Genomic DNA, 14,303 nt, shown 5'->3' with positions numbered 1-14,303 from the left:
CAGGAACTATTTTGTCAATGACCAGGAACTGTTTTGGATGTATTACAATGTTTTGGATATATTATAATTTCCTTCTTTGACGTCTTATATAGAAGTGAGGCCGAACGGTATCGATCGTAAAGGTCGAACGTTGGAAGGCAGGGAGCACATGTTAGGGGCTGGAAAGTGTACAAGAGAAGAAGGTGTGGGAGGGAGAGAGAGGGGGACCGAACGCTAGAGGGAGGACGACCAGACCGAACGGTTGGGAACACGGAGGTAGTTGGAAGAGCGATACAGGAGGGTGGACGACCAGACCGAACGGTCTGCAGCACGGAGGTAGTTGGAAGAGCGATACAGGAGGGTGGACGACCAGACCGAACGGTCTTGAGCACGGACGTAGTTGGACGAGCGGTAGACAAGGGAGGACGACCAGACTGAACGGTCTTCAGCACGGAGGTAGTTGGAAGAGCGATGCAGAGGGTGAACGACCAGACCGAACGGTCTTGAGCATGGACGTAGTTGGACGAGCGGTACACGAGGGAGGACGACCAAACCGAACGCTAGGGAACAGGGAGCTAGTTGGACGAGCGATAGACACGGTAGGACGACCGGACTGAGCGTTAATTATTATATAACATTGCTGTGAATAAAATAAACATTAAACAATTTTCAAAAGGCCTTAAAACCTGCTACATTAAACCAAAACCTCAATTTATTATGTTTATCACTTCAGTAACACAACTTCATTCCTTCACATCTCGTCATATACATAAACAGTTTCATCCTAACAAACAGAAAAACCCGGCTAATTTCTTCCTAAGAATACGATCAACACTACTACATTATGGATTTATAATCCATATTGAAATTACAATAATATTAAGTAAAAAAATAAAAATAACCAATCCTGTCAACACCTTCATCCATTTCTCCACAACGTTGACAGATTTAATCAAATCACTCATCATCTTCGATCCACCTCCCATTTCTCCTGTCTTTGACAAACACTCATGCTTTTCTTCCCACTTCACATTCGTATAGCTTTTGTCATTACCGTCTTCACAACACCATTTGAAGAAATTGCAACCACCTTCATGTCCAGTCTGTGAAAAAAATAACAATTAAAATGACTTTCCACTCAAACAAAACACTACTTCTACACGTTCTTACCTTGTACTTAGGGCAGCTCCAGAATTGCTTCCCTCTGTTCTTAGCAGTTCTAGCTGTTCTTACCACTGTTTTCTCTCCACAGAGGCAAAGGGGTGATACACCATCAATGGTAGATACTCCACCACCACGAAAAACGACATCACAGTTTTGATTCCGCCACCCATTGCATGTCGAAGATGAACAAGAATGCGACTTCTGCACTTCATTATCCATCACTTCGAATCGAACAAAGAACGCGCACCCTCCCACTTCCAACTACATAATCTTCACCCACGAACACCGGCGCTTCGAATCCAAGAAAGAATGGGATTTTTTCCCTCACGCGAACCCTAGTAGTAAGAACCCCCAATTTCTTTCCCCAATCTCAGTTGCATTCCTCAATTAAAACGTCTTGCCCTTTATCGCGATTTTTGGCCTCTCACGCGAACCCTAATAATAAAAACCCTCAATTTCTTTCCCCAATCTTAGTTGCATTCCTCAATTAAAACGTCTTGCCCTTTAATTTTTTCAAATTTCCTTGTTTGCCCTTACCCAAAACTTAATATACATCTGTGCATACCAATTATTTAATACAAAAATCGTTTTAAATGCCACGTCTGATTAGTAACTGCACTGAACCATGCCACGTAACCAATACTGTAACGGCCGTTTGTCCAATTTAACGGCAGGCCTGTAATTGATTCAATTTTACAAAAACAAGGACTCAATTGATACGCCGAAAAGAAAGAGGACCTATTTGAAATTCATGACCAAAATAGGGACCTACGGAGACATTAAACCTTAAACTTAAAAAAGAAAAGAATAACATCTACATAGGGGTTATTAAAATAATTAAACCAATTGTCATCAGAGTCAAACCTTATGGAGTTATCATAAAATAATATTTAAAACTTAAAAGTTGGAAATTTTCCTAGTTACAACTATTACAGTTTTACCCTTTACAATATAAAAATATTGCATGTGCCCACGATCCGATAAATCTGATCTAAAAAATATATATAATGCATAGAGGTAGTTTTAAATATCGTATTAATTAGGCTAACTCAGTTGGTTTGTAAGAAAAATTATTAAATTATTATTTAAATTAAATAAAACTTAAATATGTTTTTTTTTTGTCTTAGTTGGATTTTGAGGGAAGATTTGTGGATAGACAACAAGATCTTAGTGGAGGTTTGAATGTTTTTTATTATCATAATTGAATCTCTTTTTGTTTTAAGGGGGAATCTACCTACAAAAATTTCTTCGATGTTTAAGTCAGTAAGAAAGTTTATGATCTTTATGAATATAGTGAGTATGAGTGATTATGAAGTCTCTTTTCCTTGAAAAACAGTAATTGTATTTATAGAATCAACATAGATCGTGGGTCTATGTATTGTAATAATATTTATCTCAAATATATAATAACAATGTAGTAAATAATAACATGACGATAAATAACAACCATCATACAAAACTGTTGAGATTTAGTTATAATATATAAATATGGCCTAAATAGACATAGGTTTGGGCTGCTCCATAATGAAGAGGATTTAAAGGCCTTATTGGCCTATGCTCTTTAATATGCCTATTGAGTTGGATAGGAACATAACCCCCCCCCCTTCCAAGTCTTGGGAATTCAGTTTGGTGTATGTGATTGTGTCAGACCAATTTGTATAGTTTGCAGTTGGATTGCCCCTCCAATTGAGCTTTGTAGGTGGATTGGCCCTCTGGTTGAGCTTGTTTGTGTATTGGCTCTCTAGCTGAGCTTGTATGTGGATTGGCCCTTTGGTTGAACTTGTTTGTATATTAGCCCTCTAGTCGAGCTTGTTTGTGTATTGGCCCTCTAGTCCAGCTTACTTGTTTATTGGCCCTTTGGCAGAGCTTGTTTGTTGATACCTTGGTGGCATCCGAATGTGATGCTAAGGTGGCTAAGATTACCTTACGCAGTAAAATGATGCCACATACAACCACCACGTTAGAGTTGAAGCCCTTACCATCTCATTTGAAATATGCCCTATACATGTGGTTCTTAAAAAATATGGAATCACAATGGTAAAGAACGAGAATGACAAGTTGACTCCTGTTCAAAATAGAAGTGGGGTACATAACTTAGTATTTGACCATCTTAGTAGGAATGAAAAGGGGAAAGATAACATTCCGATCCAAGATGACTTTTCTGATGAAGTTCTACTAGCATTCCTTCCACACCATGAAGGAGGTAAGTACCCTCATACTTTTCTTTACATTCTGTATATATAGCATATATTGAGGATAATGCATGGATTAAGGGTGAAGGTGTGAGGAAACAATTTACTTTGTTCCCTATTTTTTTGGTTTTTTTTTAAATAATAATAATAATAAAGTTGGAATCAACTGAGACAATCACAGATTCTAGAAAAATATGAGTCATGTTGATATGAGTGGATTATGTCTATGATTTGTTCATTGAGTTGATTTGAGAATTTATTAATTAAATCTTTTGTGAAAGAAATTTGAAGCTTTTGAGTTTTGGACCAAATGAAAAGGATGGACCATCATGTATCATACCTATTTTTCTTGAGAGATTTTCCCATATTTTGTTAATACTCTAATATTTAGCTAGATTCTTTGTTTTGTAATTGAGGTAAATATGCATGATTTGATATGATTGAGACATTTCTTATTTTAGCTAATTAGCCAAATTAACTTGTCCTAACATTAATCCATTGAAAACCCATTTTAGCCTTAAACCTATTTTTATTGTTTTTAGTCATTGCCAAATGAGAAAAGAAGAAAAATCAAATGTTTCTTACCTTAGGAAGAAAGAAAGAGTAATGGATTGTGTTATAGAAATAACTGATGAACAAGTGTCTGGGTGAGTACCTCACCACAAAATAATAAAAAGGGTTAAATATGTTTTTGGTTCCTCAAGTATGAGACGTTTTTGGATTTCGTCTCTCTCCCAAAGTTTGGTAAACTTTGATCCTTTACCTTTAAGAAACTATAATTTTTAGTCCTCCAAAAGCAACGACGTTAAATTTTGGCTGAGCTGGCTAATGGTGTGCCACATCACTTCTTCTTTTTCTAAACATGTCATCTTTGCTTCCTACTTCGTCTCTTTCTTCCACCCCTGACTCTAAACTACGCACACGGTGTTCTTCTAACTAAGGCAAATTGGAAAATGGGAGTGGACTATTACAAACTTCTTCAGGTAGATCAAAGTGTCAGCGATGAGGATCTTAGGAAAGCTTATCGAAGGCTTGCTATGAAGTGACACCCTGATAAGAACCCTAACAATAAAAAGGATGCTGAAGCCAAATTCAAGCAAATTTCAGAAGCTTATGTTGTACGATTTCTCTCAACAATAAAAAGGAGAAAAACCCTATTTTAAATTTGACTACACACTTGATGCAAACAATCGATTGGAAAATATTGCTTGGTCATATGTTTTATCAATCCAATGGTACGTTATCTTCAGTGATGCAGTGGTGTTTGATATGACACATCAACGGACTATTTTTGACATGCCGCTAGGGATATGGGTTGGAATAAATAATTATGGAATGCCTTGCTTTTTTGGCTGCACACTTTTACGGGATGAAACCGTGAGGTCGTTTACCTGGACACTAAAGATACTGTGATGAAGTTAACATCATTATTTTTTATTTTTATTTCATTCACTTTTTACTTGTGGAATCTAAATTTACGAGAAGTTACACATCTTTTTAATTTACATTGCTTATTTCTTTTGTTTTTATTTTTTCTTTTCTTTTCTATAAATCACTTTCTTAGAAGGCTTTCTCAAGGTTCATGAATGGAAAGACTCTACAAACTATATTAATAGACCAAAATATATGTCTCAAAGAAGCACTATCCAGAGAAATGTCTACAACAAAACACACTTTTTGCATATGGACGATAGTAGCGAAGTTTCCATCTTGGTTTAATGATTTTCTAGGGGAACGGTACGATGAGTGGAAGGCTGAATTTTATAGACTTTATAATCTTGAGTCAATTGAGGATTTTGATCTAGGTTGGAGGGAAATGGTTTGTTCTTTTAGGCTACACTATAATCGACACATGGTTAATATATGTAGTTCACGCTCTCTTTGGGCTTTGCCATTTTTTAGAAGAATTTTTCCCCCAAAATAACAAACCTTGCAAGCATTTGATTTTGAATCTATTATTGTATGAATTAGTCCTCATTGTGCTAATCTCTGCATACATAATACCCAAAATATTTTCAGGTAAGCAAACCGCCCTCCGCCGGAACCCCTCCCATCGTAATACGACAACCTCCACATCGGCCACATCGACATCCTCGCCAACCGCCTTGGCCTCTGGTATTAGTACGCGTCCCTCATATCCTCCCTCATCCGAGAAGGCTTCTCTCCTCCCACCATCGAGGAAACCGCCGGCATCTCCGGTTAGAGTAGAATCGTTTCATAGTCGCCGCGAGGGTTTGCGACTCCCTACCCCGAACTTCTCGCTGCCTTCGAGACCGGCACCGAGCTCCTCTACGAGATCTGCCTTCTCAGCACTACGCATGGTGGGGACAGAAAGGGCGAGGAACATAGTGCTGGAAGAGTTGGAGAAAGAGACGTGTGTGTAGTTTAGAGTCACGGGTGGAAGAAAGAGACGGAGCAGGAACCAAGATGATAGTTTCAGGAAAAAAGGAGAAGTGACGAGGCACACCGTTAGCCAGGTCAGCCAAAATTTAACGCCGTTACTTTTGGAGGACTAAAATTTATAGTTTCTTAAAGGTAAATGATCAAAGTGTACCAAACTTTGAGAGATTGACGAAATCCAAAAATACTTCATACTTGAGGGAGTAAAAACATATTTAACCTTAATAAAAATGGCAAAAAGATGATAAAAAGTTAGAATTTTGAAAAATAAAGAAGAAAAAGAAAATAAAAGAAGAAAGATAAAGGAAAAAGAAAAACTTCCTTAGAAGAGCAACAAATAATAAATTTTTTTTTAATCAAGCTCCATTAATATTTTTATATCCTTTTCAAAAACTAAGAAATTCCAAAAAAAAAAAACCTTTCATACCTTTGCTTTAGCCTTATTATAACCTTTAAAAAAGTTCTCATGATCATTAATTACAAGTTTTTCCAAAGTATGAGAATATTAGAATTTTGCTAAATATCAAGGGTGTTTTCTTACATGGGCATTTTGAGTGTAAATACAAGCCAAAAAAATACTTGAGAGAGTTGGGGAGAAATATATACATTTTGATTTGAGTGATATCTTTCATATTTAATATTCTTGTGAATTCAAAAAATTACCTGATGCATGAAGAATAGAGTGATTTCATTTGCATCTCCATGACAACTTGATTTCTAGATGATTGATCTGTATCCGGGGCTATTCATTCTTTTGATCCAAATGCAAATATGAAATAAAATAACCCAGAACAAAGTCTTGGAATTAATCAATTTTGTCCAGAAGTGCAAAAGGATAAGTGTGGGGGTGTGATGAGTCCACATTTATGCCCCTATTTTAGATTTAATTTCAAATTTTTAGTGGAATAATTGTGTTTAAATGATTAATTTGAATAAGATTTATGACATTTGGATTTATCGGGTTTGAGAATTAAAGAGATTTAAAATGTGATTTTTAATTGCATAAATTATTTTAGATAGTCTAATGTTTGTTGATTCAATTGAAATTAAGGTTTGATTAATTCAAAGGATGAAATTTAAATGTCCAATTTACATATACAGTTCTTTTTTCAGCAAATGGGCTACATTATTAGTCTTTTGCTCCTGTACTCCTATTCATTATTTTCACCCCGCCTACACTCCTAAGTTAGATTGTCTAATATAGTGTCATGTGACGATTTACCATCAACAAAGACTGTCCCACATGCTGCCACATCATCAACCTTGACACATCAGCACTACTACGTCATTACTCTCCTCCACTAGAAACCCTAATTCCCCTAACCTTCTCCTTCTTGATGCATGACTTTAAAAGAAGTGATTTTGAAGAATTTCTCATACTTTATGAGTCGTAAAAAATAACATTATCCATAATATAAAATGTTAAAGAATTAAATATCCAAGATAACACCATGTTTCATTTTTGTTTATGTTGTATATTATTCTGATTATCCTTTATATATATATATATATATATATATATATATATATTTATAAAAAGGTTGTTATATATAATTGTTGAGAAAAAGATTGTTAGTACCATAAAACTATGTAAAGAAAAGAAATGAAATGAATTTTGCCATAAAAGTATGTAAAGAAAAGAAATAAAATAAATTTTGCCTTGTATTATAAGTTAATGAAAAAAGATAATAAATATAATTATAATATAATGTTCTTATAACTTTGAATACAATCCTTACAAATAAGCTAATATAATATGGGCAATTATAATATTTTTTCCTAAGAATCTAAGTGTATGATTGTTTTTTCTAATACTACTCAATAAAAAAAAAGCAATGCAGTGCAACTTTATGTGTAACAACTCAAAATTACTTATGCATCAAATCATGTTCCGAGTAATTCCAAAAGAGTTCTTTTTATTTCACTACTTCAGTATTAGACACTTCAAACAAATTGAATAGTTATTTTTTTTTTTTGTCTTTCTATTATTATATGACAATTAAATTATTAGATTAAGAGAAATAATTTTTTTTATAAACAAATTTGACTACATGTTAAATTGAAGAATTGTTTAAGAATTATGTCATAAATTTGTTCACATTACATTTATCAAGATATTGTGAAGGAAAATAAACATTAAAATGTTGAGGAGAAATAAGTAAAAAATCCATATGAAATACATTATTGAAAAAAATATTTATTTTTTGGTAATTTCTAATAAATGGTTAGATAGTATTAAGTATATCGAAAATTTTGGATGACGTAAAAGTCGAGACTAATTATTACTGATATACATATTTATTTCTTAATTTATTAATATATTTTTTGAGGACAAAATTATGATAAGTCCATCAAATTTCAAACTCAGTATAATATCTTAAATGTAGCTTGAATTTATCTATATAAATCGACCCGATAATAAATTTATAAGAAGATATTTATATTTTATTTAACCAATAATTGTTTTATACTATATCATTTCTTTTTTATTGTCAATAATTATTGTTATTTATAATTATTATCTTATATTATATTATTACATTATAGGCCCAAAACTATAGTTTTACGGCATGGCTCGAATGGAATGGAACGTGGGCCGAAATACATGTTGGACCTCATCGCTCCCACCGTATACCCTATGGCTGCTTGTCACAATACTAGGGTTTTAAATCCTACTATAAAAACTCCTTGATCCCTCGTTCTGGTCTTGCGGTGAGCCATTTCTTGTTTGAAGGTGCCGAATTAAGCCGCAATGGTATGAACTATTTTCTTCTTCTACTCAGTTCATCTGTTTAGTCAAATTCGCTGTGTATCAGATCCATGATCTCTTTTAATAAAAAATATAGCTTATAGCACTCTTTAAATTTTTTTTCATTCACAGGTGAAGTACTCAAGGGAGCCAAACAATCCCACTAAGTGTAAGTTCCATTAGTCTATAGTTGATTTTTATTTCGTTCGCTTCTATAATGGTGGCGTTTAAGGTCTCAATTTGGGCATTTTTGTCGTTTTTCATATGCAGCATGCAAGGCTAGAGGCGCCGACCTTAGGGTTCATTTCAAGGTACCGGATCCTGGTACTTTGGTTACCATGCTCAGTTATTTTTTGGAATTCGTGAATTAATTTTTTTTTTTTTTGCATTCAAAGTTATAATATTTGAACTTTTTCTCGCATACTATTTGCTTTCCATATACTTGTATACTTTAATTGATTAATTAAATTATGGATGTACGGTAATAAATCCTGATGAAAAAAGCAGGGACCTGTTTTACCTTTGTGAGCATGTCCTTCGTTAACTTCAGGGACAGCGTCCTCATTGTTATTGGGTGAACCTCTGTCTTGTTCGTGACTCAAGGTTCAGTAAATAATGGAACATTTTGCACTTTTAATGCACAGTATGCTTGTGATTCGTGTTGGAGTCGTGTTTGTTCTATTGCTTTTAATCACTATTTGTTTGTTATGTGGATTCCATTGGGCTACGCGATTTTTGAAGGGCTGTTCTATTAATAAGTAACGGATCAAAAATTGGAGGCGTGTCCCCGGTTTGGGCACGCCTCTCGTAGCCTTCAGTGATATAATAACCATTTTTATTAGGTGATCCCCTTTTCTCTGTTTGATACTAGCGGTTTTGTTAATGATGGAACATTCTGGGAAAGACATATTGAAAACGGCTATAATTAACATGTTGAGTTAACCTGATGAAAAAAGCAGGGCATGTTGCCTATGTGAGCATGCCTCTCGTAACCTTCAGGGATATAATAATCATTGTTATTGGGTGAACCTCTGTTCCCTGTTTTTGACTGAAGGTTCAGTAAATGATGGTACACTAATTTTTAAAAATAGGTGTTGAATTAATCTGATAGAATAAAGCAGAAGTTTGTTGCCTGTGTGAGTAGGCCTTTTACAACCTTTACTATTATAAAAATCATTGTTTGAACCTCTTTTGCCTGTTTTTGACCGAAGTTTCCATAATTATGGACCCTTGTGGCAAGCCCAGCAGGCCTCTCATTGTAACCGTTACTATTATAAGCATTCGGTGAACCTCTCTTCCCATTTTCTGGCTGAAGTTTCCGTCAAAAGGTGGAACCCAGTGACAAACCCTGATGAAAGTTTTTTTAATAAATAATCTACCTGATGAAAAAAGCAGGGGCATGTTGCCTGTGTGAGCAGGCCTCTCGTAACCTTCAGGAATATAATAACATTGTTATTGGGTGAACCTCTGTTCTCATATTGTGACTAAAGGTTCAGTAAACGATGGAACAGATTGCTATTGTTGCTCCTTAATGAGTTTTTAATGGTTTGTTTTGATGTCATGTTTATTTATCTAGATGTGAAGATGCCTTTAATAAACTGTTTCCATGTTAAAAATGGTTTTCTGTAGTTTTAAGCTTAGTGCCCAGTGGACATCATCAACATAGAGATTTACAATGTAAAAATTATTTTTGGTTTAGTGTGAACTTATTTTTAATCAATATATAGAGAAAATTCAGTTATATGAAGTGAGAAGTAAGGTAAAACCCTGAAGAAAAAAGCAGGGTTCTGTTGCCTTTGTAAGCAGTCCTCTCGTAACCTTCAGGAATATGAAAACAATTGTTGTTGGGTGAACCTCTGTTATCTGTTCGTGACTTAAGGTTCAGTAAATGATGTAACATGATTTTTCATTTGTAGTTCCCAATTTTAGTCTAGTTGCTACGGTACCTTTTGGTAGAGGAGTAGGGTAAAACCCTGATGAAAAAAGCAGGGGTCTGTTGCCTCTGTAAGCAGTCCTCTCGTAACCTTCAGGAATATGCAAACCATTGTTGTTGGGTGAACCTCTGTTATCTGTTCGTGACTTAAGGTTCAGTAAATGATGGAACATGATTTTTCGTTAGTAGTTCCCAATTTTAGTCTAGTTGCTACAGTTCCTTTTGGTAGAGGATGATACAATGACCATCTGATATTGTGGCCATATTTAAATTATGGATCTCATTAACAGATAAAAAAACTGTATTGCTATGTGATTACCTTTTTTTTATCATATTATTTTCCTAGACTTGAGATTTTTCCTTTTAATAACCGTTGCTGTTCGTGAACCTGTTACCTGTTCTTAACCTTGCCTTTTAAATTTTACTTGCAGAACACTAGGGAAACTGCCTTTGCAATCAGGAAGTTGCCCCTGGTTAAGGCTAAACGGTATTTGGAAGATGTCCTTGCCCACAAACAGGCCATTCCATTCAGGCGTTTCTGCCGTGGTGTTGGAAGGACAGCCCAAGCGAAGAGTAGACACTCAAACGGCCAAGGAAGGTGGCCTGCCAAATCAGCAAAATTCATCCTTGACTTGCTTAAAAATGCCGAGAGCAATGCTGAAGTATTTATATACCCTATTTTGCTTTTTCATGGGCATTTTATTTTATGCCAACTATTTCCGAAATCATTTAACTGAAATTGCTTCTTTTCAGGTGAAAGGTTTGGATGTTGATGCTCTCTACATTTCCCATATCCAAGTCAATCAAGCGCAGAAGCAAAGACGCCGAACATACCGAGCCCATGGAAGAATCAATCGTACGTTCAAATATTAAACATTTTGTTTTATTGGGTTGATTTGTTTTACACGGTTTTATTTACGGAGACACTTTTGGCAGCTTATATGTCATCCCCGTGCCACATTGAGTTGATATTGTCGGAAAAGGAAGAACCTGTCAGGAAGGAGGTATTGAATTCATCTGCTCGCTGTTTTGTTTTCCTTTTTTTAGTAGGTTGATTATCTAATTCTTGATTCTTTTGTTGGTCCGTAGCCCGAGACGAAGTTGGCGACAAGCAAGAAATCCCAAGCTCTTCGAAGTGGTGCCTCTTAGATTTTGTTGCTTGTTTTTCTGATATTTCTTGATGAAGTTTTGAACTTTGTTTCAAATTAATGTGGTTTAATTGTAAAACTTCATTTAGTGTTTTTAGACTATGGTTTTTCACTCGATGGATACTTAATAGTTGTTTCTAATGAAATACTAAATATTTAAACAACGGTACTCTTGTTTTCTGTTTTGCCTCCACCTTTTATTCTCGAAAACTATATTAATAAAAGGATGAATGTGGAATACTTCTAATAATGTATAGTTATGGTGATGCTGTACTGTTTTTTTGTTTTATTACCACAATGCCTCTACCTTTTATTCTCGATTAATATTTTAATGAAAGGATGAATTTGCAAAACTTCTAATGATGTATAGTTATGGTGATCTCAGACATTAACGTCCATTGGATGCTTTGTTGACATGTTTTCTTAGTACATAAACCAGGTTGTTTTGTTTTTTCTGCACTGAAGACTTCTCGGTTGGTTATTAATTATTTCTTTGTATTCGATTGACAATATTATGAGATCTATCGATTTTAAAAATAATAAAGCATGCTGTATATTTGATTGAAAGCTCTAGTACAGTGGAGTTTGTGTTGTTAAATTTGCTAATTCAGTCTTTTTTAATTTTTCAAAATTGCCCGATTTAAAATTCCCGTTTCTAGTTTCTTTATCATATAGAAAGTGGTTCCAACTAAATTGGTCTTGGGTATGAGTGATGCTCTATATATGTTTGATGGGTTCAGTTCATGAGTGTTTCTTTATGTTTAACAAATGTTTTATTAAAGTAATATTTTTGTTTTACTTCAATGTGTTTATTATAAATGTTTTTGTATTCTAAAGGATTATATCGTTCTTTTAATTAGATGTTTTTGTAAGTATGTCTATTTTGAGAGCACTTCTCTGAAGTTTACACACGAAAGGCTTGTTTCAGCCTTGATCGTGTATATCTGAAGCTTTTGTTTTATGTCTGTCTTGTCGGATGTAAAATCATTGATTTCTGGAGCAATTATTTGTGGTGTAATAATGTGTATTTGAATTTAAATTTAAATTAAAACTAGTGAATAAGTGTTTATATTTCATTTGGTATAGTGAAAATATCGCCATCCGAAAATTTTGATTTTTATGTTGTATGTGAAAGAACAGAACCTCGGTCTTGACGTAAAACAAGAGACCTTGCTTATCATTTTCATATATTAAATAAAGCTTATTTTTCTTTTATTTTTTGTATTCCAGCATCGTATCTATGTCAGCTCTTTTATAATGCACTAGGGAATAATTGCCAACGATTTGTGCCCACAAACTAGGAATTATAGTAGTTTTATAATTAAAAAGTATATAAAACGGTGATTAAATTTTACTTTTTTCTTTATATAAAAACATGATGTAAATTTTTTAAATATTGCAAATATCATATTTTGTTGTAAAAAAGTAGCATATGTTTGTAACAGTATTATAATTGAAATATTTTAAAATTGAGTAACGATATCTTTGTTTTTAATTTATTTCGAATAGAAAGTTAGGACAAATGTATGAATGGTCACTAAATTTGATTATAAGGGTGGGATATATATTTTCACCATAATGTATTTTCACGTACACTAACAGAAAAATAGTTGGTCTTCATACTTGATTGGACTTTATTTATGTTCGTTGAAAATATTAATGACATGTTAATTTATTGTATTTTTCATATAATATATTATCAATTTTGTATTTTTAATATAATTCTAAAAAAATTGATTGATAGTAATTAATATGTATAACTTATTTTGAGTTTTCTTTAGGATGAATCATACAAACCTCTAGTTTACCTCCTCTTCAAGAATCTTAGTCTATCATTTTCAATTCTCTAATAACTCTTTCCTTTTCCTTTTTTACACTCCGACCATAGCAACAATATCTGGAAACAATTTTTCCCTTACTTGGAAGCTACAGAAAGGATAAGCAACATCATTCTATCTGACAAAAATGCGAAACAATTTTTCCCTTACTTGGAAGCTACAGAAAGGATAAGCAACATCATTCTATCTGACAAAAATGCGAATGAGACACTTCTCTTAGAAGATGAAACAATTCTGGAAGAACTTCGGGCACCAGAAATAGCCTTATAAAAAATCAAGTGGTGAAGAACAAAGAACTACTTTTTATGGGACAAGCCAATCCTTCCAGAACTAGTAAGAGAATTTCGAAAAAATGCTCAAGCTGAACTCGACTGCATAAGAGCATCAGTCATTGGAAAAAAAGTTGCTAATGATTGTTTCATGGAGGACTGGGACCTCGGTCTACCTATCTGTTTCGGTGATAAGTCGTGCTCATAGCTGAGTCCCTTATAGTCTAAATTATTCCTTCCGAAGAAGACTTAAGAAGGTTGGTTTTCGGTCATCCTTTACTTTGTCAATGATTTTTTTTCGAGCCCGATCCTCCTCTACCTCCTCTAGCACCTCCTACCAATAGGGTCTGACAACCACCTTCAATTCCTTGTCTCCTTCTTCCATTTCTTACCCTTAATAGATAGGCCATCAGCCACTTTATTAGATGCTCAACTATATCAAACTCATACCCTATCAAACTCATACCCTAGCAGTTTGGTTGGTTCTGAGTTGTAATTCGTTGTACCAGCAAGTATTTGAGGCTCCATTGGTCTGTGTAGACTACCAACTTCTGGCCTGGTAGATAATGCTGTCAATGTTGAATTGTTAGAACTAAGACCATTAATTCATTTTCGTAGATGGATTTGGAGA

General features: G+C 34.3%; 2 protein-coding genes and 6 non-coding genes across 8 annotated transcripts; 7 read left to right on the top strand and 1 right to left on the bottom strand.

Annotated features, from left to right (window-relative positions):
• Nucleotides 1-814: 814 nt before the first annotated feature.
• LOC148206089 (uncharacterized) lies at nucleotides 815-1,362 on the bottom strand. The gene is made up of 2 exons (XM_088097425.1): nucleotides 1,150-1,362; nucleotides 815-1,082 (listed from the first exon to the last, which is right to left on the bottom strand). Exons 1-2 carry the CDS (start codon nucleotides 1,360-1,362, stop codon nucleotides 822-824), a joined length of 474 nt encoding a protein of 157 aa, XP_087953551.1. The 3' UTR covers nucleotides 815-821.
• A 7,022-nt stretch (nucleotides 1,363-8,384) lies between these two features.
• Nucleotides 8,385-11,745, top strand: LOC124843509 (Ribosomal protein L22p/L17e family protein). Its single transcript, XM_047320269.2, has 7 exons — nucleotides 8,385-8,490; nucleotides 8,617-8,653; nucleotides 8,755-8,795; nucleotides 10,849-11,079; nucleotides 11,171-11,273; nucleotides 11,354-11,421; nucleotides 11,507-11,745. The coding sequence occupies exons 1-7, from the start codon at nucleotides 8,488-8,490 to the stop codon at nucleotides 11,564-11,566; spliced, it is 543 nt and encodes a 180-aa protein (XP_047176225.1). The 5' UTR covers nucleotides 8,385-8,487; the 3' UTR covers nucleotides 11,567-11,745.
• Nucleotides 8,982-9,110, top strand: LOC124843516 (small nucleolar RNA snoR74). The gene has a single exon (XR_007029287.1). It is a non-coding gene; the product is annotated as a small nucleolar RNA snoR74 (small nucleolar RNA).
• Nucleotides 9,252-9,380, top strand: LOC124843518 (small nucleolar RNA snoR74). Its single transcript, XR_007029289.1, has one exon. It is a non-coding gene; the product is annotated as a small nucleolar RNA snoR74 (small nucleolar RNA).
• On the top strand, nucleotides 9,434-9,561 carry LOC124843514 (small nucleolar RNA snoR74). Its single transcript, XR_007029285.1, has one exon. It is a non-coding gene; the product is annotated as a small nucleolar RNA snoR74 (small nucleolar RNA).
• LOC124843515 (small nucleolar RNA snoR74) lies at nucleotides 9,870-9,997 on the top strand. Its single transcript, XR_007029286.1, has one exon. It is a non-coding gene; the product is annotated as a small nucleolar RNA snoR74 (small nucleolar RNA).
• Nucleotides 10,258-10,386, top strand: LOC124843517 (small nucleolar RNA snoR74). The gene has a single exon (XR_007029288.2). It is a non-coding gene; the product is annotated as a small nucleolar RNA snoR74 (small nucleolar RNA).
• LOC148206088 (small nucleolar RNA snoR74) lies at nucleotides 10,464-10,592 on the top strand. Its single transcript, XR_015783994.1, has one exon. It is a non-coding gene; the product is annotated as a small nucleolar RNA snoR74 (small nucleolar RNA).
• Nucleotides 11,746-14,303: the final 2,558 nt, after the last annotated feature.

The sequence above is a fragment of the Vigna umbellata genome, chromosome 1 (assembly GCF_029865625.1).
Source record: "Vigna umbellata cultivar VRB3 chromosome 1, Vumbellata_1.0, whole genome shotgun sequence".
In the NCBI taxonomy this organism is placed as follows: domain Eukaryota; kingdom Viridiplantae; phylum Streptophyta; class Magnoliopsida; order Fabales; family Fabaceae; genus Vigna; species Vigna umbellata.
The sequence above is the reverse complement of the archived record's forward strand: the minus strand, read 5'-3'. Positions and strand labels throughout refer to the sequence as shown.

Excerpts from the sequence above, each read along its gene's own strand:
- LOC124843509 (XM_047320269.2), top strand. Across the intron at positions 8,796-10,848 it reads ACCTTAGGGTTCATTTCAAG|AACACTAGGGAAACTGCCTT; the intron begins GTACCGGATCCT and ends TTTTACTTGCAG. Across the intron at positions 11,274-11,353 it reads AGCCCATGGAAGAATCAATC|CTTATATGTCATCCCCGTGC; the intron begins GTACGTTCAAAT and ends CACTTTTGGCAG.
- LOC148206089 (XM_088097425.1), bottom strand. The coding sequence starts at position 1,362 with ATGGATAATGAAGTGCAGAAGTCGCATTCTTGTTCATCTTCGACATGC. Across the intron at positions 1,083-1,149 it reads GGAGCTGCCCTAAGTACAAG|ACTGGACATGAAGGTGGTTG; the intron begins GTAAGAACGTGT and ends TTTTTTTCACAG.